Source organism: Aspergillus melleus (genome assembly GCF_016097325.1).
Source record: "Aspergillus melleus strain CBS 546.65 chromosome Unknown contig2, whole genome shotgun sequence".
Classification (NCBI taxonomy): Eukaryota; Fungi; Ascomycota; class Eurotiomycetes; order Eurotiales; family Aspergillaceae; genus Aspergillus; species Aspergillus melleus.
The window spans coordinates 1,977,897-2,002,268 of NW_025763371.1; the positions used below are offsets into that span (position 1 = coordinate 1,977,897).

Consider the following 24,372-nt stretch of genomic DNA (forward strand, 5'->3'; position numbering starts at 1 on the left):
AACGCAGCGAAAGAAAGAATTGGTTCCTACCAAGCTTTTTCACTAATCTGTTGAGTATAGCCCTACAATTTCGTGGTCAACAATTCCATAAAAAAACAAAAGATATATATATCGATGACGACAGGGTTCTCGCACTCTACTTTCACCGTGCCACAAGATATTGGGAAATGCGGGTTCTGTCTTCCGTGAACGATGGTTACTCATGATTATTGATAGTTATACTTCGTACGGAGAAGACCATCCAATGTCACCATGGTCATTCGACTGAATCGATTCAGGGTGGTCCGGCAGTGGAGACTCGACCCGGTCGGGAGCCTCCGTCAGGATCCTTACGATCCCAGGAACCGTCTAGACGGTCTAGTACGGTGGAACTGGAATGGGGAGGACTCAGTCTGAAGTGGACACCATCGTGTACGGAGGCCGGAGCTTCCTAAGATTCAAGTGCCGACAAAAGCAATTGTATGTACTCCGTAGGGTGCAGATTGCAGGGTTAGCTGGATCGCATTGATTAATTAAGATTCTGGGAAGACCAACTTTGAGCAGCCACTGAGCCAGTGATCTCGTGAACCAACTGCAGTGAAATTTGGATCTGCGAACCATGCGGAGGACGGCTGGTCGAATCAGACCGAATCGGGGGGCCGGCGGTGGAGCGACTGAAGATGGGCTTTTCTTTTCTGATGCCAATTTAACTATCTCGGTCCTAGTGGCGTGTGCTCATCCGATAGGGGAAGTCCGTCGAGGGAGAAGAAGACAAGAAGCAGGGAGGAGTACAGGACTCACAGGAGAGACTGTATGTACTCCTACAATGATCAATCTAGATCATACGGAGGCCCATCCTGCCCCTCACTCTTCTTGAACATTTGAAATATTTTAATAACTGGCCGGTTGGATGATCTCCATATCGCAGGAAGTTATTGCTTGCTCTTCTCCCCGCCCCTTTTTTCTCTCTTCCATCCTTTTTCTCATCGTTTTTTTCTCCCTCTCTCTTCAAGCCTTTGTTCCTAATCTTTTCTGTTCTTCAACACCTTCCTTTTTTCCTAGGCCGCCCTAAATGCTTCACTTTGGTCAATCACAGTCCATTCACTACCCCCGTCATACGTTGATCGACCTCTCTCTTTTTACCTCTCTCTCTCTCGCTCGCTCCCTGTGATCGACAACTCTTCTCCTCGTTCCTTCTCCAGAGAACTAACGTTCTGCAAGGGGCGCTCACTTGCATACCCATCGCAAGGGGGGCGAAAAAAAGAAAAAGAAAAAAATCTTGCATACTATCTCTTGGATCGGGAACCCGTTTTCTTATTTTGAATTATTATTGTTTTATTATATTGTTCTAACTTTTTAATTTCTTTTTCTCTCTCTTTGGTCTCTGACTGGCACATGCGTACAACTCCTGCAATCTAAAGCCAGATATAGATTGACGCCGTTAGGTCAACTTGCAGACGCCAATTCCTCCTGCTCTCTCCAGATCATGCAGGTGAGCTCCAAGGCCACCCGCATATATCGTCCTTGACCGTCTTTGCATTTGGGCTGGGAGGGTCCAAAATCTTTTGGAGGGTTTATAATTTCGGATTTTCCCGTCAATAGTCGCCATGGACCGCACCGACGATGCGGTGGTGTCGATGCTCGAAACCCCTTTCCAGTCTTCCACCGCACTCCTTTCGAGACATCGCAAAGCCGCGCCGTCGCGCTCACATTCCGCGAAACCGTCCACAGTTGACCCGGCATCGCCCGAAGTGATCTCCTCGTTGATCTCATCCCTTTCAACCATCTCCGCGCCCCTGCAGTCTCATTTCGACAGCGTTCCGCGCATCGATTCTGAAACCGATCCATCCTCGCCCGTTGTCTTGCCGTCTGAGCAACATTCCATCTCGGATCAGCGCCCGCATAGCGAGCATGGTTTTGGTGTGAGCTACGGGGCACCCCCAGTCTCCGATGAATCACCGACTACCCCCTTCTTGCATCCGGATGATGCAGCGGTTGCGCCCGTCATTCGCATGGCTCGAGCTCCTCCCTCTCCAAAGCCCAAATCGACCCCAGACCCTTCTTCCTCCTTCGGACGACCGACCTCTCGGGGCTCGTACACCTCGTCGAAAGCCGCATACGAAGACTACGCATTCGGAATGATAACGGCGGAACCCGGCCCCCGAGTGTCGACTGCACCTAGCATTGCTTCGTCGGGGTCAAGAAAGAGCCTCAAGAACCAATTGGGCCTATTGAAGAAAGGCTCCCGGGAATTTGGAGGCGATAAGGACAAGCGAGCGGAGAGGTTACGGAAAACAAGTAGCTACAACGACAGCTTGAGACACAACGTTCCCCGCAGTAGAGCCAGCCTACGATCCTTGTATTCGATGGCTGATGTCGCCGAGGAGGGGCGCCCGGCCCCATCTGATCTGGTCTCCGCTCTGGAGGGAAGGACGATTAGCAGAAGCTCCAGTAAGGCGCGACAATCATCACAGTATGCTCCCGAGGACGCGCCCAGCACCCCGGGCGGTATTGGAAGTGGCAGGGTTATTCCTACTCGCGAGTCGTCTCTACGACATAGTTTTTCGTCCAGTCCCAAGCACCACAGGTCTGTCCGCCATGCTCGCTATTCGTCCTCGGGGAGCAAAGAGATGAAAGCGGACAGTGGGGCCGTTGGTCCGAGCAACGAGGCCGAACAGGTGACCAAGAGGATACAACAGCTAAAGGATCAGCAGCAGAAGATCAAGACTGAGCTGGAAATCGACGATAGTCCCGACAAGCCCGCCAGGGAGCCTCCTCCTCAACAAACCTCGCCAATACAGAACCCCGACGAAGGGGAGCGCCTGGAGGAGCCCTTGAAAAGGCAGGTCGAATGCAGAACTGGGTTGGAATTCGACGAGAGCGCACCATCACCGGCTGTTCTGACCGGGAAAAGCAGGTCAGCGAAACACAAAAGCTCGACACTCGCGTCTAGACCGAGCAACATACCCCTGCAGCCTTTATCGGCAAGGCAATCATCTGACAAGCCCGACTCAGTCGACAGAACCCGTCATGGACAGTCGACGGAATCTCCCCTGCGGAATCCCAGCCAATTCCCACCCGGCCAGGCTTCCCCAAGTCATGGCTCAATCATGGATGAGCGCCCATCAAGTGCGGATACCATCGATCTTGCGGTTTTTGACTATGTATCGTCTTCAAAATTGACGCAGAAAGTGGTTCATCCCGCTACCGGTCGTGTTATAGCGTTTTCGGAAGTCGGTGACCCCAAGGGCCATGTAGTATTATGCTGCCTCGGAATGGGACTCACCCGATATTTGATGGCTTTTTACGACGAGCTAGCACGGTCTCTTCACCTCCGGCTCGTAACTTTGGATCGACCTGGAGTTGGTGAGAGTGGGCCTTACGTGGGCGAGGCGGGGACTCCTCTGAGCTGGCCTGGTAAGAGCATCACCCCACGATTTGGCTCACGCGTACGGTGATACATCGATGACTAACACTAAGTAGATGATGTTGCAATCGTGTGCAACCACCTCAAAGTGACCAAGTTCTCCATCCTGGCTCATTCTGCCGGCGCTATCTATGCGCTGGCAACCGCCTTGAGGATTCCGCAGCACATCCGAGGACGAATCCATCTTCTCGCCCCCTGGATACCGCCCTCCCAGTTGTCCAGTATTGGCTCGCCCAAGGCCCCTGTTCCCACCAACGCTGTTCCTTATTCCCAGAGAATTCTCCGGGCGCTTCCGACATCCATCCTAAAGGTCGCAAATTCCAGCTTCATGAGCGCAACAAGCGCAAGTATTACTTCTAGCCTACCGAAATCTCCCCGACGTGCCAGGCGAAGAGCCACGGTCAAGGACTCAACAAGCCCCACTGCCCTCGAGAGCAACGGGACCCAGCGACTCCCAAGTAAACTTCACCAGCAGGGAACAGATTTGCGGGCATTGCAGATCATCCAAGCCCCGTCGCTATCAAACGCGGCTGGGGATAAGAAACCCGAAGTGACCGCAAGTCCGGCCCCGGTGACGGCATCTCAAGAACGGGAACGCCAGACCGATTACGACACTCGGCTGACTCACAAGATCTGGGAGTTGGCTACCGCGAACGCCAACCCGGCCGTTGATCTGCTGGTGTGCTTGGAACGTCGCCAGCCAATTGGGTTTCGATATGTCGATATCACCCGAAACGTTGTCATCCACCATGGGAGCAGAGACACCCGCGTTCCTGTTGACAACGTCCGATGGCTAGGGCAAACCATGCGGCGCTGTGAAGTTCGAGTCCTTGAGGGTGAAGGCCATGGATTGATGGCCTCGGCCGCGGTAATGGGCAATGTACTAATGGAGATTGCCAAGGAGTGGGAGGATTGGATGATCGTGGTCCAGGGCAAGCGTCGAGGAACTATTGGACCACGGTCAGGGGTTGCCGTTCAAGCGTGATCTATTCTGGTCTCCAGCCGTGCCGCTTGCAGGTCCTGCGGTCACTGGCTTTTCTTTTTCATTGCGTGCGCGAAGACAGCCTGTGCTTCTGCAAGATTTATGCCCTCGTTTTTCCCATTCGATCATGATACCATGCAGATGTTCCATTTGCCCTTAGAATACCCGAATATAGCATGGATAGTTGATAATATAATGCTTAATTGAGATCTTCTGTCTTGGTGCCACTGTGCCACTCTATGGTGTAACTGTACCTTGAATAATGAAGTTCGGTCTAAATTCGAACCAAGAATAGAACGGTGGACCGGACCCTCGTGACGTAACAAGTTAGGCGCGCGGGCCGCTCCCCGACAAGGAAATGGTTCCTTGTCCTCCCCTTCTTCCATGTGCAGCCCCCACGCACGACCACCTCATTCGATCCTCGACAGTCGGACTTGATTTGAGTCTTGTGGAGAGAGAGAGAGATAGAAGGGTCCCTCGGCGCTTGAGACGTTGGAAAAAAGCTCTTTGTCCCCACTCACGCTGGACAGCTACACGGTTTCTTATTTCTTCCTTGCCGCTGTCTCCCCGCGCCAAATGTCCCGTCCTGACTGGTGTCGGAGCTGCGCCTATGATCTGTCGACTCACCAAGGCTGTTAAAAAACGTCTGACTCCAATGCGCCAAGCGGCAATTTGACCCGGCAGTCCTTTTCAGAATATTATATAAAGCGCCATTTTCTGTCGTGTACTCGTGCCGAGAACGAGCCTTCGGAGAACCTCTCGTCTCTCGGAAACCCCCTACCAGACGACTTCTCCTTCCAAAATGCTTTCCCAACGCCGCATCAAGCTATTGGCCATCGGCGTCCTAGTTTTCATCATTATCACACTATATTACTCGGTATATACCCTGCCCTCTGACCATACTCCGGAACCGGTGGACTGATCCAGCGCGCGACTGTTACGCAGGGCGATGCACGGAGAGTTCAAAACCAGAAGTTCTACCAGTCAACCGTGGCGGCAATAGAAGCTCATAGGGACACGAAGAATTTCGGAACCACCGCAGAGGGCTCGTCGCGGAAAGAGCCGCCCAACTTGAGGCCCGCCGACGGAACGCCGATGAAGCCTATCACCGACGAGATGAAGCCCGCGATCCCTAAAGACAGCGACGAGGAGACGGAGGAAATACCAATCGCAGGACGAACCAAGATGACGGTCGCCAAGAATCGCAACGAGCCAGAAAAGCAAGAACAAGCACCGGTGGCTGATGAACATATCGAGGCGAAGACTGAGCTCAATAGCATATTGAAACGTTCACCAAGTCAGTATAGCCGTTTGGTTACCGACCTCGCTCCCTTTGCGTCTTGGCAATTTCTCAGCTTGCTGAAGTTCACTTGGCTAACCTTGCCCAGTCATCATTTTCTCGAAATCCTACTGCCCTCACAGTGCGAGAGCCAAGTCTATTATTCTAGACCAATATTCCATCGTCCCGGCGCCTTACGTGGTGGAGCTTGATCAACATCCTTTGGGACCCCAGTTACAGGCTCTGCTAGGCGAAAACACGGGCCGCCGCACCGTTCCCAACGTGCTGGTGAGTGGCCGAAGCATTGGGGGAGGTGACGACGTGGCAGCTCTTCACGAGAAGGATGAATTGGCATCCACCCTGAAGAGCTTCGGGGGCAAATGGCTTCAAGGAGTCAGCCATAAGGCACCCGACAATTGAGGCAGGATTTCCTGATCAGTGTAATATATCAGGTGTTGGCAGAGGGAAGAGATGCTCGTTGTGTTTTTGGTATCAAAAGCGAAACCTTGGCCTGGCGCTCTGGATGATCATTGACATTGCAGTATATATACTGGATATATATATGGATCCGAACGACGGTCCATTAATTAATCAGATAATCAGCTGAAAGCAAGTTTTCTACCAACACCAACTTGGTACTTGTACTCTACTGGGGGGTGGGTGATGCCGCTTCTTGGCACTATAGATCACGTGACCTAGGTGGCAGAGTACGGCGTACTAGGAGAGGCAGACTCACCGGTGCAAATTCCACGACACCACTCGGCTTGGAATAAAAGCTGTTCAGATCGAGTGCTACTATCCTGATCGACTACTGTCCTTCTAACCTGCTTTCCTACTTGAAATAGGAACCAGAGAGGAGATACCTACAGTCCTCGGGAGGAAAAGTACCGTACGGAGTGTAAGCGGCGGCGTAACGTGACAATACCGAATACCACAAGACAGCCCTAGGCGGACGACGCTAAACCGCAAGAGGCCTTAAGCGACGCACAACCCGCGGGTTTTCGCTCCACCAAAGAAAGCCTGCGGTTTGTCTCGACGAATTTCGATCCTCTCGAACGACCGACCGCACGACGACATCGACAATTCTCCCCTCGGACATTCCACACCCACGCAGTCAAGATGCGGTACATTCACTCCGAGGAACGGCTGCCCATCCCCGACAATGGTGAGCATTCGATCGCACCCCCCTGATTTTACCCTTCGTTCCGGTGTTGCTACCGGAGAGGGAGGCCGGATGGAAGAAGAGCGTCGCGAAGGACAGGGATTGAGGAGAAGCCGTTGCGCCTGCGTCAAGAATATCGACTGCCTAGTGTTTGGCCAGGGAAAAAGAGGAGGACGTCGGAAATCGGCCATGTTCATATGTCTTGAGAAAGAAAGGATCTAGAAGACTGATTCGAATTTCGCCCTTTAGTGAAGGTTCACATTCGTTCGCGGACTGTGACCGTTGAGGGCCCCCGAGGTATGCCTTGATTCCCCTCCATGATACGAGCGATCTCCTTTGCAAAAGAAAAAAAAAATCTTCAGTTTTCGCGGGGAGTCCACCTTGGGCACGCACACTGACCTCCGGCACCTTTGTGGTATTTCAGGCAAGCTTGTCAAGGACCTCTCCCACATTGCCGTCACTTTCGGTCGCCCCGAGAAGAACGTCATCTCGATTGAGCTGCACCACGGTGTCCGCAAGGGTATCGCTACCCTCCGTACCGTCCGTACCATCATCAACAACTTGATCATCGGTGTCACCAAGGGCTTCAAGTACAAGATGCGCTACGTCTACGCTCACTTTCCCATCAACGTCAACATCGAGAAGAACGGCGAGACTGGCCAGTGCGAGATTGAGATCAGGTATGCCGACCACACCTAAACCGGGATTCGCATGGAATCGAGAAATCGACACTCTTGAAAGAGAAGGATTGAGATCAGAAGAGAGGAGAATATGCGAGCAACGGGGGTAAACTGCTGAAAAGGAACAATGTGCTGATGGTCTTGTGTTCTTCCTCTACAGAAACTTCTTGGGTGAGAAGTACGTTCGCCGTGTGACCGCCCAGCCCGGTGTCGAGATCATCACCTCCCCCAACGTCAAGGATGAGCTCCAGCTCTCCGGAAACTCCCTCGAGGGTGTCTCCCAGAGCGCCGCCGACATCCAGCAGATCTGCAGAGTCCGCAACAAGGATATCCGAAAGGTGAGAGACCGCGCCCCGAGATCCAGCGGGACGGAAACAACGTGGGTTGGCCAGGCATAGATTGCTAACTTCTCTACCTCTACTAGTTCCTTGACGGTCTGTACGTGTCGGAGCGGGGTAACATTGTTGAAGAGTAAATGGTGACGAGGATTGTCCGCCTTGGTGGGTAGATAGGATGTCTGGAGAATCTTAATTTTCGCCCACTTGCATAGGGAAGCAAAGCGAAATTAAAGCAAAAAACAAGGACCATGGAATTCCAATGCCCCTTTTACGTGTCCACGGATATGGCTTTTCTCACCTTGGGAGACGTGGTGTGTAGAAAAAAATATTCCGCTTTCGATGAGCAATCCAATTTCTTTTTTTTTGTTCCTTTATGGCTTTGGGGGGGTTTTAATGGAACACCCAGAATTGGGCTGGACTGAACTGGACTGGACTGGACTGGGCTGTAACTGTAAAGAAGGTCATCGACGGGGGATACCTCAGGCACTGAAGCCGGGGTCTTGGTGGTCATCCGCAAGCATGTGAAAGAGAGGCCCTCCCCCACACCGGCCAGAGTAATCCGCCCTTCGCGTTCCTCCATCATCCCCCACCCAAGACATGACCTCTTGGTCACTCATGGCCACGATGGATGACACCTGGAGGTCCATTCGCATCTGTGTTGCATTTATTGCCTTTTGCAGGATGATGTTGGACGTGGTGCTGTTCTGGAAGGCTGTACGTTGACCTGTATCACATATATACAATTGATTGATAATGCACCGGACTAATACCTAGCCCTGGACAGAGACTCTTTTCATGGTTGACGTCAGACAGGAAGAAAAAGCTGCGACAATCTCTGGCCTCGGCGCAAGTATACGAAGAATGGGAGGAAGCTGCCTTGGAGTTGGATAAGCTCCTCTACTCGGATGCATGGTGAGGCGGAGAGAAGGAATGGGTATACAAAAGAGGTCATCCACGCTAACCGGAGACCAGGCGAGACAACTACGCAAGCCGACACTATGATTATCGGCTGATCAAGGGAAGACTGGAAGCGTTGAGGACAGCTAAACGGACCAACGACATCTTGAATCTCGTCAACCTGCTTCGGTCGGGCCTGGTGCGTAACCTGGGCAATATCACGTCGCCCAAACTCTACGTTCACGCCTACATCGGCACGAAGCTCTTGATCACCGAATACGTCACTGAGGTCGCGCGTGCCATCCAGCATGTGACGGCATTGGAAACGACCCCGATTCACGAGAGCGGATTCACATCCCAGGCGAAGCTGGAGTTGTTGCACGATACGCGCCAGGCGTTCGGACGAACGACCTTAATCCTTCAAGGCGGATCTGTCTTCGGAATGTGCCACCTCGGCGTGGTCAAAGCACTGCACTTGCAGGGTCTTCTGCCCAGGATCATTACCGGAACTGGCACGGGGGCCTTGATTGCTGCTCTAGTTGGGATTCACACCGAAGACGAGTTACTGACGTTCCTCAATGGGGATGGCATAGACCTAACTGCATTTGATCGTCGACGAGGGAGGGAAATGTCCAATGGCCACGATCAGTGGCTGTGGCAACGAAGCCAGGACGGCTGGCTATGGATTCTTTTGCGTCGTATCAAACGGTTCGTCCAGAAAGGCCATTTCTTCGATTCCGGGGTGCTTGAGGAATGTGTGCGAGCGAACCTCGGCGACCTGACCTTTGAAGAGGCGTATGCCCGCTCCAAACGTATTCTGAATATTACGATTGCTACGTCTAGTAAGACGGGGGCTCCGAATTTGTTGAATTACCTGACAGCGCCGAACGTGGTATGCATCATTTTACCCCTACTACCGAGAGCCCTCCGCCTAAACCTGCCCTTCTTGGACTGACCAGAGAATCGTAGTTGATATGGTCTGCTGCCGTGGCTTCTAATGTATCTAGTAGCTCATTGTACCAGCCAGTCACGATCTACTGCAAGGACGAAACCGGCTCCATTGTGCCATGGCCATATTCCCAAGACGTCACTTTCCAGCCCTGGCGGCACGTCCAATATAGCGAAGGGGAATCGCCCCTTTCCCGTATCGCCGAGCTCTTCAACGTCAATCATTTCATTATCTCGCAGGCGCGGCCATACCTCGTTCCATTCCTCAGCTCCGAATCGGAGCTTCTTGACCAGCGACCCGTGGGCCGCTGGAATTTCACACGGACCCCGATGCGCCTGGTTGTGGCGGAATTCCGCCACCGCTTGAAGCAGCTGAGCTTCCTCGGTCTCCTGCCCCAGTCGATCGGCCGGCTCCTGATCGAGGAAACCATCCCCGGTCCTAGCCTCACGCTAGTCCCCGATCTCGCCTGGAGCGACTTCACCAAGCTGTTCGAGAACCCGACCAAGGAGGGTCTGGACCACTGGATTTTGAAAGGCGAGAAGGGGCTGTGGCCGGCGGTGAGCGCCCTGTGGGTGCGATGCGTGGTGGAGGTCGAGCTGGATAAAGGGTACCAGGTCGTGCGGCGCCGACGGCCGTCCGAGACGTACTACCCGGGTGCGAACGTTCCCACGCCAGGGCAACGACGCATGCCAAACGAAGGGCTTCCTCGGAGACGCAGAGGGTATAGTATAGATTACGGACGGGACCCGGTCGCTGTGCTTGGGACAATGGAGTACCAAGAGGATGATTCCAATCCGTTATAGTTATATATCTCGGGAATAGTTTGCTCAACTGGAGTCGAAATAAGCGTAATACTGGGATATAATGGAAATTCTGATCTACTCTGTATCCATTCTTCATGACCTAATATTATTTCGAGCCATGATCGTTGACTGTCGAATTGCTTAGTTTTCTCTCTCGATCCCGGTAAAGTTAGAAGGATATGTGATTGACAAATCGAAGTTGAAATAACGTTCATCATGGAGACAACTACGGGACCGACACCAGCGAGATAAACCCGAAATTGACAAGGTAAGACCGTCCAGTGACCAACGACTTACGAAGACCCAGCCGTTGACGAAGGAAGGACATGAGAATGTTGGCGTGGGTCGTAATCTGGAAAGAAGATCAGTAAGACGGATTGACGGACGTTGGATAGCGCGACACCGGTGTTGTCCTTTGAAGGACAGAGCAATGCACTCTTTGAGCAGACAAAGCACAATCCAGCCCGCGCCGAACAGAATTGCCGCGACGGCCAAGAGCTGGAAGAGTAGCGACGTCATCGAGCAATTGCGACGAAGCTTTTGTCTGTATCCCAGACGATCTGATTCAGTAATCCCCCTCCCCGTGGTGCTGGGAAGCTCCACCGGCCGGTCATCGGTAAGGGCTTTCATCAGGATCCCTGAAACCCTTTGTTTTTGGATTTAGAGATACGGAAGCAACCCAAACCTATGATCCCTTGTGTAGCCGAAGCGAGTGTTTCTCCCATCCCGGTGGGGACAAAGGGGGTTGGGCGACATGCAAGGGTTGGGCTACGAGACAACAACTAACAAGTTTAGATCGCAGTCCAATTATTTCATTAAGAACAGGGGCGACTATACATATAGTGGGATATATAATATCTTATTATGAAGAATAGCTGACGCTTTGCCGGGCGACGATCCAGAGATCGGTACCGTCGGGCTTGGAGAGAAGGAGGGCGCCAAAAGAGTTTCAAGAATTGATAGGCGAGAGCTAATTCGTAGCCGTTTGAGGACGAGTTGTCTTGGCCTGCGCCTGCGATTGAGAGGAACGAGGGCGTGCCGAACGGGGACGTGAACTGCGTCGTGTGCTGTCCTGCGACGCAATGTAGTTCAATGCGGGAACTACACTGGATGTCAGCTAATCTCTTGATGACACTGGAGAAAAGAAAAAGGGATAAAAAAACTTACTGCTGAACCCATATCCGTCCGTCGCACCTTCACGGTTCTGAGGGTCAATCTCCACGCGGATGGACACGTCCAAACCGCCGTAGACGCCACTTCGGTTGCTGAAGCCGTCCGCCGCCGAGTAAGACGAGCCGGCTTCGGCTTCGGCCTTATGGAGGGGAGAATGTCCATCTTTCGGCAGATGTTCGATGGCGCAGCTGCTCTGGGGAATTGAACCGTCCTCGTTGGGGACGGGCGGGTCGACCTCGGTGATGCACGCGTAGTTTCGGGATGGCATAGTGACCTTGTTCCACGAGGCACTCTTTTCCTGGCCACCGGGTTGCCGGTCAAACATATCCATCAGAGTCTCGTCCGTATCCGCGTCCAGGTGGTGGATTTTGTTCCGCTGTGCCAAAAGGTTGGCGACGGCCTTGGGCGGCGGCTTGTTGGTGATCGCACTGCTGACGATGTTGACCATGTACCGGGCGTCGTTGTCCGTCTGTAGGCCCAGCTTGGGGTTCGAATAGAACCGGCCGATGGCGGCCAGATGGACGTCGCCGCCTAGGATCGTCACGCGAACGGAGTGGGCCTTGGCGAAATCCTGGAGACGTTGAATGAAGACGCGCCGCTCGCGCTTGTGCTGACGGGCGGTATAGTGGTCGTCCAAGTCGTCCAGCAGATCGACCTGGCCGTCAAACTGATTGAAGAAGCCGCCGGCAAACCCGAAGCGCTTGTTCAGCAGGCGAATCGGGGCAATCAGGGGCGAGCTCAGAATATTCTCCAACCAGGCCAAACGGGGGTACGCGATGGGCACGCCCAGCAACACGACCAGGTGTTTGATATCCCCGGCGGCGGCGGATACCTCGTGTTCCAGCCGAGCGAAAATGTCGTCGTAGGTATCCGGATAGTTTACCTGATGACGCGTGCGCTCGGTACGGGCATCCACGCCGATGAAGGCAATTCGCTTGCCCAGACGCATGTAGAGATTTCGACTCCGCTCTTCTACGTAGGGGCCGGGGCGTCTGCCAATGATCCAACTGTCATCCTCCGGCTGGTTTTCCAGCACGAAGGTATTTTCCAGCTGCCGGGGATCGGCTCCGGCTGTACCGTTGACGGCCTGCATGGTTTGCGGGGCGTCGGTGGTGTAGGTGGACTTGGGCGGTGCGATGTGGTGCTGGAACAAGCAGTAGTACTTGAAGGCGACGCCTCCGATGCCGCGAAAGACGGAGCACCGCATGAAATGGTCGGTGTAGGAGCCGAAGCCGTCGATAATGTCGTGGTCATCCCAGATGTTGATCTGCGGGATCCGTCCGTTGGCCGCCTTGAACGGCTCGGTCGAGTACCAGCGGATGTAGTTGGCGAAGTAGTAATCGTCGCATTCAGCACGCATGACATTGTTGAAGTCGTGCGCGCGTCTCTTGTGCGGATTGCTAATGGCGGTCCACGGCTTCAGGGGACCGTCCACGCGAATGCCGTCGTTGTAAAGCTGGTCCCCACCTCCGATCATGGCGTGGAAGGGCTTCTGCGCATGTACCCGCAGGACATCATTCCACAGACTCGGACCGAGCCAGGCGTCCATGTCGGTGCCAACGGAAAAGCCATTGCAGGAATGGAACATCAGGCGCATAGACTGCGACGCCGAGGGGACGACGAAGTCCCAGGAAGTGATGACTTCCGGACCGTCGGCATACCGAAAACCGGGGATGCGGTACTCCCAGCGCGACTCGTAGGATTCCTGGGTCACAGCGATAGAGAACCGCCAGAAGGCCTTCCCGGGATCTTCATAGAGGCGGAGACCCTCAACTGTAGTCTCCTGGGATGCGGCGCCATTGACCGCCGCGCTGTCGCCGACAGGACCGGCCTGGCGCAAGAGCAGCTGCGGCGGAGTCTGACCGGGCTTGGTGACAATTAACACGCTGCCACGCCAGACGGACGATGTCGGAGTCACGTCCATGTTCTTGAAGTTGATCAAGGGGCCGCAGACTACGTCAATCTGGGTCTGCGCAGTAGGCGCAAAGCCTTGGAACGCGCACGACGCGACGTCAGCGACAGGCGACGCAAGAAAAAGGGAGACAACTCACCCGGGGCGGGCTGCTCGGCCATGCTGTAATTAATGTAAGGAAAGGCAAGGAATGATGCTTCCTAGACGACGGAATTGGGGGTTGTTTTGAGAAGGAGGGCAATGCAATGAGCGTCCGGGGATTAATAATCAATTAAGTTTTGGTTGTTTTTAGGGAGAGACGAAGAAGACAAGATACAAATACGAATTGGAAAGGTAAAAAATTACAGAGTCAATAAAAAAGGGAAATTGAAAAACCCGGAATTCCAAAGCAAAAGAAAAGGAAAGGAAAGTGGCCAAGAAGGAGGGAGTCAATTGAATGGATGGAAGGAGAGGTTGAGTTTGCACAAGCGAGACAAGTGGATCGAAGGAGTGAGAAGGGAGAGTCAATCAGTAGTCAGTACTACTCCGTCTGGGGGGGGTGGAAGAGAGAAAAGGAAAGGGAAAGGGAGAGATGAAGAATAAGGCTGACTGAATCGCCCCGGTGACTATGACCAGCAAGCCAAGACTTGCGCGAACCACCCGCCGATCCATCGCCCCCCCTGACGCTCTAATTTGCACTGCCCAGACGGCGGAATGCAGATTGAAATCTACTGCGTACATCCGGAAGGATTGACTCAAGTCTTGAGCTTCTTTTTAGGGCTGCAAGTGGCATCCATTGCGCACGTGACACCTATACTTCCTGGTTACTCTGTACACATACAAAAAATCAAACATCAAAAGATCGCATTCAAGCCAAAGGTACAACTAACACAAAATCCTGCCGCTTGTACCACCAATTGCTAGCAGTCAAGAAGAGGGCTCGGCTGAAGACGGGGGCTGCCAAAAGTGTCCGCTTCGGAAGAAAGTATCCAACGGTCATCCTGACTCTCCAGAACAGGCGCCATCGAGCAGTCCTCGCTGGAAGTGTGCTCGATGTCAATGCCGATCTCGCTCAGGAAACGTCCAAACAGGCGACGATGGCCCGGAGTGTCCAATCCCGGGTACGTCTCGACAAGTTCGAGAAAGCGTTCCAAAAGTAGGGCCAGCGGTATCTTGTGAAAGTCCGTTGCTTCGAAGATCAACGACGGCTCGGCTGCCACCACATCCGGGGATTGCACGCCTGAGGAATCACCCGAGGAAGGATCACGATGGGCCGATTCGCTCGGAGACTGGAGTGGCGAAGGTGTCCCAGGAGGCTCAATTCTTGCCAACATCTTCTTCAGGACCTGCTCGGGGGTTTCCACTGGCAAAGCAGTTGCGGGACGCATGAAGAGACCTTCCAGTTTCCATTCTGTTCGTTCTCTTCTCAGAGATCGCTCTCGGCGACGGAGCATATTGCACGTGTCAAGGCTTGGGGCGTGCCATGACTTGTCTTTCAAACTTCCGCTTTCGGCAGACTGGCTGAAAGTATAAAGATCGTTGGTGTATTTGTCGATGGCCCCTTTGCGGTTGTAATCCCTCATCGTATGGCCGTCGCGGGAGGCAAACCACGCCCGGTACGAGGCTCGCTGCAGAATCAGACGACAGTCCTCCATGTAGGTGGTGAGGGTTTTGGTGAATTGGTTGCATGCCGTCGGATCCATGCCAGAGAAAACTGCCGCAAAATCGATCACCCATTGACTGAGTAGAATGGTAATGACAATCTCGAGGCCAGGGTCGTCGCCGGTACGGGGGATCATACAAAGGGCGTGGCAGGTGAGAATCCCCCTTCCCACGTCGGCTGTGCCAGAGAGCACCGAATCCAGCACACCGATCAACTCGGGGATGGAGAGACGGTACATGGTGAAGCCCTCGTCCCACACGCACCAAATGTCGTCGGTTTCACCGGGAAGCCAATGAAACTGGCGGACGAAGAGAGTCCGGCTCCTGTACTCGAAACCTAGGACATAGCTCCTCCCCTCGAAGGAGGATCCCCCGTTGCTCACGGGCAGGATCCAGGACAAAAACTTAGGATCCTCCCCAATGTTGGACGGATCGAATGCCTCGTCGTCGAAAAGCTCACGGTAGGATACCGGCCGGCAATCAAGCCCGTCGTATACATACATGCCGTTGCGTCGCGAGTGGATATCCGTACCCTTCTCGATCCCACAAAGGTACAGGTGGTAATCTACCACGTCCCACGGGTGACAAACGTTGTGAGTAAGTTGCTGAGCTTGCTTACTCTGGGGATTCGACTCGGTCGAGCGGTACGATGCCAACGATGCAGTCTCGGATATGTCACCGTCATAAGCGTCTTGCAATTCCGTCGTATCGGTCTGTCCTTTGCTCGGAGTATGTCGCAAAGCTCCGTCTTCCGAAAGAACTTGGTCAATGTCTCCAAAAGAGAAGTTGTCACTCTCCATGATCCTTTGCGCGTACTTGATCTCTCCCCAGCTCTTTCGGAGCTTGAACACAAAAGGGATTGGCTCTTCTCTGGCCGCGGCACGGTCAACTCTGAAAGGCATGGCTGCAAGACTCTAGAAAGAGTAAGGGCTCTAGGGCCGATGGAAGGTGTTTGATGGATTGTAGAAGCAAGAGGAGCTCTGTTTGCGGATGACGGACAAAACTAGGTGAGCACAAGGGAGTGATACAAAAAACCAGAGAGAAAGCAGAAGAAACTGAGATTTTATGATGAGAAAACAAGTATGAGAGATTCCTGCAGAGGGGAACGAGAGGAAGGGGACAGGAGAGAAGATGGCAGTGGGCTTCGCGGCCCTTTGTAGGTGCAGAAGCGAAGTGCTTTCACCTCACATCTGTCACAGACTGGGACATCAGCAAGGTGAGCAATGAGCATAAAGACTTTCACCCACGCAAGTTGTTTCTAGGGTCCTACCACTGACGATGCCGGCTCACATCAGAGTTGAAGCTCTGAATCATGAGCCACACATCACCAAGACATCAACGGCTCCTATAGGATGGAGATCTAGAACCCTATGGCAAACTGCGGTGTGCCTGACAAGTGATGCGCCTCCGATGTTCCACCCTCATGAAAGAAGACTTCTAGAACAGACCCTCCCCAGCAGGGAACTCAACTTTGGCTCTCCACAGACCCACTCTACCTTCCTAGAGTCAGCATTAGCAATGACTGTTGCTGAGTGTTGACCAACCCTCCACGTGCTACGAGTGAGACAGGTTTCTCCACCAAACACAGAACAGAAAGTCAGAAACCCTTTCAACAAGAAGTCCCAAGCAAGAAGATACTTTCTTTTTGGGGCCGGCCAAAAGCGAAGAACACAGAGATATTTTCTCCACTCACGGCTATGCAGATATAACCCGCCTGGTCCGAAACTCGACACCACAAGTTGATTGGTATCCGCAGATAGCGGACCTAAGCCTATATCCTTCTTCCTGAGAGAGGCATGCGGAAAACCAGCAACATTGGGTATTATCATTGTGGTACAAAGGGAGACATCAAATATGTGAAAAGTATAAGATAATAAAACAAAGAATGAAGAGGCAGATCCAAACAATGTCGGTTTATCCCCACCATTTCCAGCCTGAACCGGGGGGAAATCTACCTTTACTCGCCCCAAAGAAACCGTTCAAACCAAGACCTGTTTTTGAAACGCTCCTTTTCTTGTCGTTTGTATGCCGCGGCCCAGAGAATTCCAATGAGGAATCCGCCCAGGTGGGCCCAGTAGTCCACTTGGACTGCTTTGGCTCTCATGCCGACAATATCGAAAAGGACAAGGCCTGCAAGGAGGACGTATCCCGGGGCAGATACAACCTCTTGCCATTCTTTGGGGAGGAAGAAAATGGTGAAGGAGTCGCTATCGGAATGACGCCAAGAGTTAGAACAATCCCAAATTTTCCCGGATATAAACAGGTAGGGTCGTCAGCGAATACTTACTTGAGGTGAAGTGTGCACAGAGAGCCAAGAACACCACTGAGTGCTCCGCTAGCTCCAAGTGCGGTCAGCGTTAACCTGCCCATGAGTACATTGACTGTCAACGAGAGGAAGGAACCAAAGATGCCGGAGGCAAGGTATACGGCCAGAAAGTTTCCTCGGCCAATGTCGTCGTGGACTAGGCCACCAGGGGAAAAAATGATCAGTCAGCATTCACGTTAAAGGGGAGTGTTGGGCAAAGCTCACGCCGGGTTCCCACTATCCAAATACCCAACATGTTTGCGGCCAGGTGTTTGATCGATTGGTGGCTAAAGGTATTTCCCACCAAGCTAACGGTACGAGGGTAGGCGGCGACGGTAATGAAATACCGATTGAGCATCCTCCACGCAGGGGGGCATAAAGTCCATAAGGCGTATATGCCAACATTAGCGCCAATGATAGCCATGACTGTGGCTGCCGCCGGAGGTATCGTAGGCCAGATTCGGTCTGCCTTTGCCGGAGGTTCGTAATTTAGTGCGAAGACGTAGCAAAGGCCGAGAGCAACGACGGTGAAAGCAAGAGCCGGAAGCAACCGACTGCTCTATACACGATAGGAAAAGAGGTTAGTATTCGTGAATATCGACGTGAGGCCACAGATTAGCGACTTACGGTGGTGACATGGGAGATATCCATATCCCAGTCTGTTGCTCGGAGGTGATGCTTCTGTATCCATGCGAGGAGAGGACGCTGAGATGGATCTGCACGCGGGCGGGCTATAACGGGAGTATCAGCATCTCCAAGTACAGAAGATATTTGACATGAATAAGCCTTTACCTTCCAAGGCCGTTGAGTCTTCGTATAGTTGAAGATCCGTGTTGCGTTTGACCATTTGCTGCATCTTCTCACGTTCCTGTTCCTCGCCCTCGAGCCATTTTTGACGTCGCTCTTCTTCCTCTGCCAAAATCCTCGCCTCGTTCCGCTGTCTGGTCTCTTGTAAGATACTTCGGCCGGATGGGTCATTGGAGTCTCCCAGTTCTGCCCCAAAGGAGCCACTCTGAGGCTTGTAGAGACCTAAGCTCTCAGCGCGTCGAATGAGTTTTTCTTCCTCCTCACGCGCCTCTCTTTCAAATCGGGAAAGTATAGCTGCATCCTCATCGAGTGGATAGTGTTCGCGAAGCCACTCCAAGGCTTTGTCGCGATTGGGTCCGCGGACGGCCGATGTGATATCCTTAGGAAGATCTAGCTCTGGAGTGCCATTGAGACGTCTGCCGTGCAGTACAGCAAGCACACGATTTCCCATGTGGAGGGACACCCTTGCGCCGGGACCAAAGATCGCATTGATCTCAGCCTGCGAAAATGGCTCAGCACGGGGCTTGATACCATCTTCCCGCGGCGGGGCCGACTGAGCACGGAGAGAGCCGGAGTTTGCGAACGAGCGAGCGAGGGAGAGCGAGAATGGCGATTGAATCGATCCGCGAGGCGAAGGGGGACGGTGCAAAAATGGCAACGGGCTCGAAAAGCTGAAGGGGCGCCTGGGTACATTAACCGATGCTCGTGTAGAGGAAGAGACGCAGCTGAGTAAACGGAGCGACGTGGGTTTCGACGGGAGCAAGTTGGAGGGACAAAGCCCCGGGCATGGAACGCGCCATGCTACGCCGAACGCATTGTTCATATCCTGCGATAGCGGGCTGCACCCGAGCCTCTACCAACTCGTGTCGAGAGTTCAAGGGTGGAAACTCAATGATGGTAGAGGAGGAATGCGGGCACGACGGAGACTAGATATGGCGACGGTGATGGTGCCAGAAGACGGGATTTCTCCGGGCCGCCGAGCAGTTGTTCCGAAGTATTGATTAGCATCAATCGAGCGGTACCTGAATCAGTGACACCGCCCACGACTTGCGATCCACCGGGTTGAAATCATCTGGCATCCCTGGCCAGGGCTGTTCCTCCCTCCGCATTCTTGGGGTGGTGTGCGACTGTGCGCAATGCATCGTGATGTACGGGAGTTGCGCTCCAGACTTCAAGGGGCCTGTCGCGGCACGTGGAGATAACCACATACGGTCACGTGCTGATAGACGACTGATAAGCAAGTCGCTCGTCCAACTCGAACTTCCCATCTTGTCTCAGCTTCATTTCATCCTCAGAGGAACCCCGGAGAAGACAAGATAGAGCCCACCATGTCTGCAGAATCCATTCCCATCACTCCCGCCATGTTCGCTGAGGCGATTCAGGAGCTGTCCCTCTCCATCCTGTACGCCAAAGCTTCGGAACTTCGGAACTCCATCGCGCATCTGCAGCGCTCAAACGCGGAGTTGGAAACGTTTGTGCAGGAGTCATGCGATTCGGCAGAAGATAAGCGAGAACTGGAAAGCTACATCACTGAGAACAAGGGTGTGATGACGTCTATGACGGAAAGAATTGCCCTGTTGAAGGCGGAAGTGGAACGCCGGGGCCAGCAGTGGATCGAAACGGAGGAAAAGCGAACAGAGGCGGCGCTGGTGAATGGAACAAATGGAGCCAGCGCGAGTACGGCGCAGCCGGATGCTTCTATAGCGGGTGAAGGACAAAACGAGGCACAGCCTGATCAGGATCAAGAAGGCGTTTACCTTTAACACGGCCTTTGTCTCTCGCCTTGCTCTTTCAAGGTTGAAAGAGGGACGCTCAAAGTACTGCCTCGTTAGGAAATCATCGACCATCCCGAACGATCGCGCAACTCTACATGACAGAAGCTCATGACTATCTGGCCACTGCTGGACTTGCATTTACCTCGCGCGAAGATCTAGCGACGGAGCGCACAACCTCGTACCGAGACAGTTCACCTACTGCGGCGGTTCGGTTATGCACAATCTTTTGGGATACTGCCGATCGGAAGAAAGGGCCTCGATTAATTATTCTTAATATTTATTTATTGTTCCGGCTTGTTTCACGAGGGTCATTTCCACGTCACGCTAGTTCCAGGAAAAGTCAATAGATCTCAACAAACGACAACAGGAGGGATCGATGCTCTGTTTATCATCTAGGCCAAAAGAAAAAGAAAAACAGACAGAACAAACATTTGGGTGGATAATTGAATCTCGACAGAAAGAGGTTATGCAAGGGTAACAGGAGAAAGAGGATATTCACATCGCATGCTAAATGCTTAATTTCTTGAACTCTGGGTCATACCGTCCGTTATTTGTCACGCACGCAGGGAGTAAAAGACACCAAGAAAGAGGTTCCAACACCAGGTCAGAAGGCTAAGTGATTGCCAATGAACGTAGGGGAGAAAGGCACTTGTTCTCTGGCTCAACCAGAGTTCGGCTGGCCCCAGTGACCGCCCGACAAGGCCTCGGGAGGGATTCTCTGTTGCTTGATGAACAAGTCAATGAGGGGCTGCATAGGCTCCATCTCCTTATCAGAGACAAGCTTGTAATACTTGGCAACGGTCACGAAGTGGACAAAGCACATGTTAAGAATGTCATGCTTGTTGATATGCCAGAAGGGGTTCAGCCAATGCGCATGGTATAGATGTGCGTAGCATCGGAACATTTGTTTCATGATGCCTTGGCAGTCTTTGTAAAACGTCTGGGGGAAGCCGCTGGACTTTCCAATCCACTCCTCCCCAGTAGCGCTTGCTCCCGGGCTGGAGGGATTCGTGCCCCCCGCCTCGTGAATTGCAAATGTCTCGGGCATGCCGGTGACTTTGTCTGTGGGGAACATGACGGGGTCGTGGATCTTGCTAACGATCCATTTTTCAACGCGATTGATGAATTTAGGGGCTGAGATCTTCGCAGCGCGGCCATCCACAAGCCAGGTGTAGGTCAGCCTGAACAAAGGTAAGATCATTAGCCGATGGGATTCTTCGTCAAATGCTCATCTAAAGCGATATGACTTACCGCCCAGCCGACATCGTGGGGCAGGTAGCCTCGTTGCAAATGGGAAAGCCAGTCACGGAGTTGACATCCTGGATGACTTGGAGCATCCCATGGAGCAGGCGATATTGTTCGACAACTGTTCACATCACAATGTCAGAGGATCGGAACTTGCGAACGCCCTTGAGGTTCGGAGGATCCACTTACTCTGGTGAGCCAGCCATTCTCCCAATTCGACATTCTTGGGGCAGGCACACAGAGTCAAAAAGTTACCCTTCACGTTTAAGGGGGCGTATTTTTCCTGGAAGAAGTATTTTGGGGCGTCGGGGTCATAGGGTGCGGGGCCGTCCACGGAGAGATTTGACGCGACAGAGGGCGAGTTGGGCACAGATCCCGCCTGAGGCATCTGGGGAACCGGCGACTGAGCCGGGCTTCCATTGTTGGTTTTCGGGGCGTTGTTGTTATTCTTGTTGTTACCACCACGGCCGAACCCTTGACGACTGTAGAATCGAGAAACAAGTCAGAATACGAAATGTGGGGAAGAACTTCAGGAAAAGGGGAAGTTTCAAGGTAATGTGAAGGAAAGAGGGGAGGCGAAGCAGAACGAATTGAAGAGTGACAGTGTTGAGTTTTTATACTTCCGGCGCACATCATGCTGCAGCTTTAGGGGGAAGCGAAGGAAGCAAGAGAGACGAGTCCGAGCAGGGAGGGGGGAAAGTTTAAGGGGACAACAATCTATGGGGAATGGGGAGAGCAACCGGGGAGAGATGAACGTAGACCAAGGGCAACTTACACGCTCTGGAAGAAGGTCGCCATGATGACTTTCGCGGAGCAATCAAGCAGACGAAGGAAAGACGACGAGAGGAACGAGATCGAGTAGGAGGGAGAAAGCGAGGATGGAAACAGAATGAGATGCAGTGGAATCGATGAAACTGCGCTTCTCCTCTATCGGTCTGGCCCCGTCCAGCTGCCTGCCGCCGCTAAGCCCCGTTGGGTCCGGCTCGGATCATCTGCCGCGCCGCCTCAAAGCTCCGCGGCCTGCGTTTCTCGTGAATGCTATCGTCTCCTCTCTCTCGCTCGCCTCACACAGTACACTTCCTTCATCACCTACCATGTCTTCGTCGGATGAGGATGTGGTTCGTCGGCCCGGTCGGAGCTCGGGTGCTGGTCAACCCGCGAGCCCTTCTGGCAGCGAGCGTAGCAACCCTGCTGCTGCACCCGAAAGTCCGGCCGGCCTTGATGCGGGCAATCTGAATGGCGATGATGACGATGCCGATCTCTTTGGTTCGGATGGGTCAGATGGAGGGTTTGGCAACGATGATGAGTACGTGCTCTGCCCAAGAGATGACCCCTTCTAGACATATTTCTAGGTCCTCTAGGAATAAGGAGCAAAGGAGGACCGAAAATAACACCAGTCGCTAACCTTGACACCAGCCAACCAAAACGGATTCTGGACGACGAAGAACTTGACTCGGGCGATGACGAAGATCGACTTGATCGAACTGGGGAGCGCATGGACTATGAGGATGGCGATCAGGGTGAATACCAGGAAACGGTGAACATTATGGACCTGAGCCTGGGTCGGGCGCCGGAGCCGGTAACTTCCAATGGCGAGGTACGTGGAACAATCTAGGCCCAAGCGCGAGTTTTTCTCTCGGCTGACACTGTCGGTATTAGATCTATACCATGCCAGTTCCCAACTTCTTGTCGGTGGAGACCGAAGAGTTCAACCCTGAAACATATGTTGCGCCCCCATACTCGACCGCCGCTACGTCTCTCTGCTGGCGGCACGACCCCGATAACGATGCCCTTCTTCAGTCGAACGCCCGTATCATCCGCTGGGAAGACGGTTCAATGACTCTTCAGATGGCTTCAGCCCCTAAGGAACAGTACAGAATTTCGACAAAACCTCTGGCGCCGCTCAACAAGTCGGGCGAATATGATACCAAATTGGACTCGCACGTGTATTTGGGAGCTGCCGCAGAAACGTCATCCGTATTCAGATTGACGTCTCACCTAACACATGGACTTACTGTTTACCCAACGACCATGGAGACCGACGACGCCGTTCAGCGTCTCCAAGAGTCATTGGCCGCAGCCACTCGTGGCAGCAAGAAGACCGCGGATGGATCGGCTCCTGTGATTGAAGTGACGGAGGATCCCGAGCTTGCGAAACGACAGGCGGAAATGGCAGAGCGGGAGAAACTGAAGGCTGCTCGTCGACGCCAGCAACTTGCCGACCGGGAGCTCGACCGCGGCCGTCGCGTCGGCGTTTCTCGTACCGGGGGTGCTGGTCTCACTGTCGGTGGATTGGAGGACGACGACGGATTGCTCACCACGAGGCCTCGGGCCAAAAAGCCGCGCAAGCCCAACCGCCGTGGTGAAATCTACACCGATGACGAGGATGATTACGACCGCAGGGGACACACGAGGGAGGATGAATATGATGAAGATGACGGCTTCCTGGTTGGCAGTGACGAAGAGCCTGAAGTTGCCGATGACGACGATGACGAGGATCTTCTTGAGGACGAGGACATGGATGCAGAGGGCGATGAAGACGAGCCCGCCGCCAAACCCAAGCAACGACGAGCATCTCCGGGAGAAGCGGCCGGAACTCCTCCTGCCCGAAAGAAAAATCGTTTCATTGTGGATGATGACGATGATGAATGAAGCGTCTGATGCGATTTTCTCCATCCCACCTAGATCATGTCCTCTATGAATATTGCTTTAGTCACGGCACTCTGTATCTATATCAAATTTTCTCATGGGTAATTTATTCCTCAGCGAACGAGTGGTCATTGTGCGTTCTGGTGTTTTTAATCGATCTTAAAACAAAAGAATAGAAGCGAATCTTGCAAGATGCGTGCTGAATACAGAGAAGTTGGGTTTGTAATTATGTATGTACATGCATGTCTTCCAGAGCGAAAAAGTCGTATATCGTCAAATCAGCGAACACCGGCAGCATGGCCGCCTCAGAAAGAGACGCTTGAACATTTAAACATAGTCAAAAAAAAAAAAAAGGAAAGAGAAAATAAC

General features: G+C 53.1%; 11 protein-coding genes across 11 annotated transcripts; 6 read left to right on the forward strand and 5 right to left on the reverse strand.

The window, feature by feature from the left end:
* Positions 1–1,586: 1,586 nt before the first annotated feature.
* Positions 1,587–4,391, forward strand: LDX57_003456 (alpha/beta hydrolase; the record flags this gene model as incomplete). Its single annotated transcript, XM_046085104.1, has 2 exons — positions 1,587–3,396; positions 3,463–4,391. 2 exons carry the CDS (start codon positions 1,587–1,589, stop codon positions 4,389–4,391), a joined length of 2,739 nt encoding a protein of 912 aa, XP_045941067.1.
* A 799-nt stretch (positions 4,392–5,190) lies between these two features.
* Positions 5,191–6,087, forward strand: LDX57_003457 (glutaredoxin; the record flags this gene model as incomplete). Its single annotated transcript, XM_046085105.1, has 3 exons — positions 5,191–5,265; positions 5,334–5,685; positions 5,777–6,087. 3 exons carry the CDS (start codon positions 5,191–5,193, stop codon positions 6,085–6,087), a joined length of 738 nt encoding a protein of 245 aa, XP_045941068.1.
* Positions 6,088–6,705: 618 nt separating this feature from the next.
* Positions 6,706–8,217, forward strand: RPL9B (60S ribosomal protein uL6). The gene is made up of 5 exons (XM_046085106.1): positions 6,706–6,832; positions 7,079–7,126; positions 7,254–7,509; positions 7,670–7,847; positions 7,934–8,217. The coding sequence occupies exons 1-5, from the start codon at positions 6,787–6,789 to the stop codon at positions 7,982–7,984; spliced, it is 579 nt and encodes a 192-aa protein (XP_045941069.1). The 5' UTR covers positions 6,706–6,786; the 3' UTR covers positions 7,985–8,217.
* A 254-nt stretch (positions 8,218–8,471) lies between these two features.
* On the forward strand, positions 8,472–10,496 carry TGL3 (triacylglycerol lipase family protein; the record flags this gene model as incomplete). The annotated part of the gene is made up of 4 exons (XM_046085107.1): positions 8,472–8,561; positions 8,632–8,759; positions 8,820–9,636; positions 9,714–10,496. 4 exons carry the CDS (start codon positions 8,472–8,474, stop codon positions 10,494–10,496), a joined length of 1,818 nt encoding a protein of 605 aa, XP_045941070.1.
* Positions 10,497–11,466: 970 nt separating this feature from the next.
* Positions 11,467–13,742, reverse strand: LDX57_003460 (uncharacterized protein; the record flags this gene model as incomplete). Its single annotated transcript, XM_046085108.1, has 3 exons — positions 11,467–11,597; positions 11,664–13,658; positions 13,721–13,742. 3 exons carry the CDS (start codon positions 13,740–13,742, stop codon positions 11,467–11,469), a joined length of 2,148 nt encoding a protein of 715 aa, XP_045941071.1.
* A 738-nt stretch (positions 13,743–14,480) lies between these two features.
* LDX57_003461 (uncharacterized protein) lies at positions 14,481–16,124 on the reverse strand (the record flags this gene model as incomplete). The annotated part of the gene is made up of 1 exon (XM_046085109.1): positions 14,481–16,124. The coding sequence occupies one exon, from the start codon at positions 16,122–16,124 to the stop codon at positions 14,481–14,483; it is 1,644 nt and encodes a 547-aa protein (XP_045941072.1).
* A 1,055-nt stretch (positions 16,125–17,179) lies between these two features.
* LDX57_003462 (rhomboid family intramembrane serine protease) lies at positions 17,180–17,885 on the reverse strand (the record flags this gene model as incomplete). Its single annotated transcript, XM_046085110.1, has 3 exons — positions 17,180–17,429; positions 17,510–17,684; positions 17,753–17,885. The coding sequence occupies 3 exons, from the start codon at positions 17,883–17,885 to the stop codon at positions 17,180–17,182; spliced, it is 558 nt and encodes a 185-aa protein (XP_045941073.1).
* A 178-nt stretch (positions 17,886–18,063) lies between these two features.
* On the reverse strand, positions 18,064–19,528 carry LDX57_003463 (uncharacterized protein). The gene is made up of 2 exons (XM_046085111.1): positions 18,320–19,528; positions 18,064–18,258 (listed from the first exon to the last, which is right to left on the reverse strand). The coding sequence occupies exons 1-2, from the start codon at positions 19,155–19,157 to the stop codon at positions 18,143–18,145; spliced, it is 954 nt and encodes a 317-aa protein (XP_045941074.1). The 5' UTR covers positions 19,158–19,528; the 3' UTR covers positions 18,064–18,142.
* A 134-nt stretch (positions 19,529–19,662) lies between these two features.
* LDX57_003464 (uncharacterized protein) lies at positions 19,663–20,097 on the forward strand (the record flags this gene model as incomplete). Its single annotated transcript, XM_046085112.1, has 1 exon — positions 19,663–20,097. The coding sequence occupies one exon, from the start codon at positions 19,663–19,665 to the stop codon at positions 20,095–20,097; it is 435 nt and encodes a 144-aa protein (XP_045941075.1).
* Positions 20,098–20,770: 673 nt separating this feature from the next.
* On the reverse strand, positions 20,771–22,152 carry LDX57_003465 (Mob1/phocein family protein; the record flags this gene model as incomplete). Its single annotated transcript, XM_046085113.1, has 4 exons — positions 20,771–21,290; positions 21,361–21,475; positions 21,544–21,836; positions 22,130–22,152. 4 exons carry the CDS (start codon positions 22,150–22,152, stop codon positions 20,771–20,773), a joined length of 951 nt encoding a protein of 316 aa, XP_045941076.1.
* Positions 22,153–22,262: 110 nt separating this feature from the next.
* Positions 22,263–24,202, forward strand: LDX57_003466 (Paf1-complex subunit LEO1; the record flags this gene model as incomplete). Its single annotated transcript, XM_046085114.1, has 3 exons — positions 22,263–22,660; positions 22,771–22,951; positions 23,014–24,202. 3 exons carry the CDS (start codon positions 22,263–22,265, stop codon positions 24,004–24,006), a joined length of 1,572 nt encoding a protein of 523 aa, XP_045941077.1. The 3' UTR covers positions 24,007–24,202.
* Positions 24,203–24,372: the final 170 nt, after the last annotated feature.

Excerpts from the sequence above, each read along its gene's own strand:
- RPL9B (XM_046085106.1), top strand. The coding sequence starts at position 6,787 with ATGCGGTACATTCACTCCGAGGAACGGCTGCCCATCCCCGACAATG. Across the intron at positions 6,833-7,078 it reads GCTGCCCATCCCCGACAATG|TGAAGGTTCACATTCGTTCG; the intron begins GTGAGCATTCGA and ends TTCGCCCTTTAG. Across the intron at positions 7,848-7,933 it reads GCAACAAGGATATCCGAAAG|TTCCTTGACGGTCTGTACGT; the intron begins GTGAGAGACCGC and ends TACCTCTACTAG.
- LDX57_003463 (XM_046085111.1), bottom strand. The coding sequence starts at position 19,157 with ATGAACAATGCGTTCGGCGTAGCATGGCGCGTTCCATGCCCGGGGCTT. Across the intron at positions 18,259-18,319 it reads AGACTCAACGGCCTTGGAAG|CCCGCCCGCGTGCAGATCCA; the intron begins GTAAAGGCTTAT and ends CTCCCGTTATAG.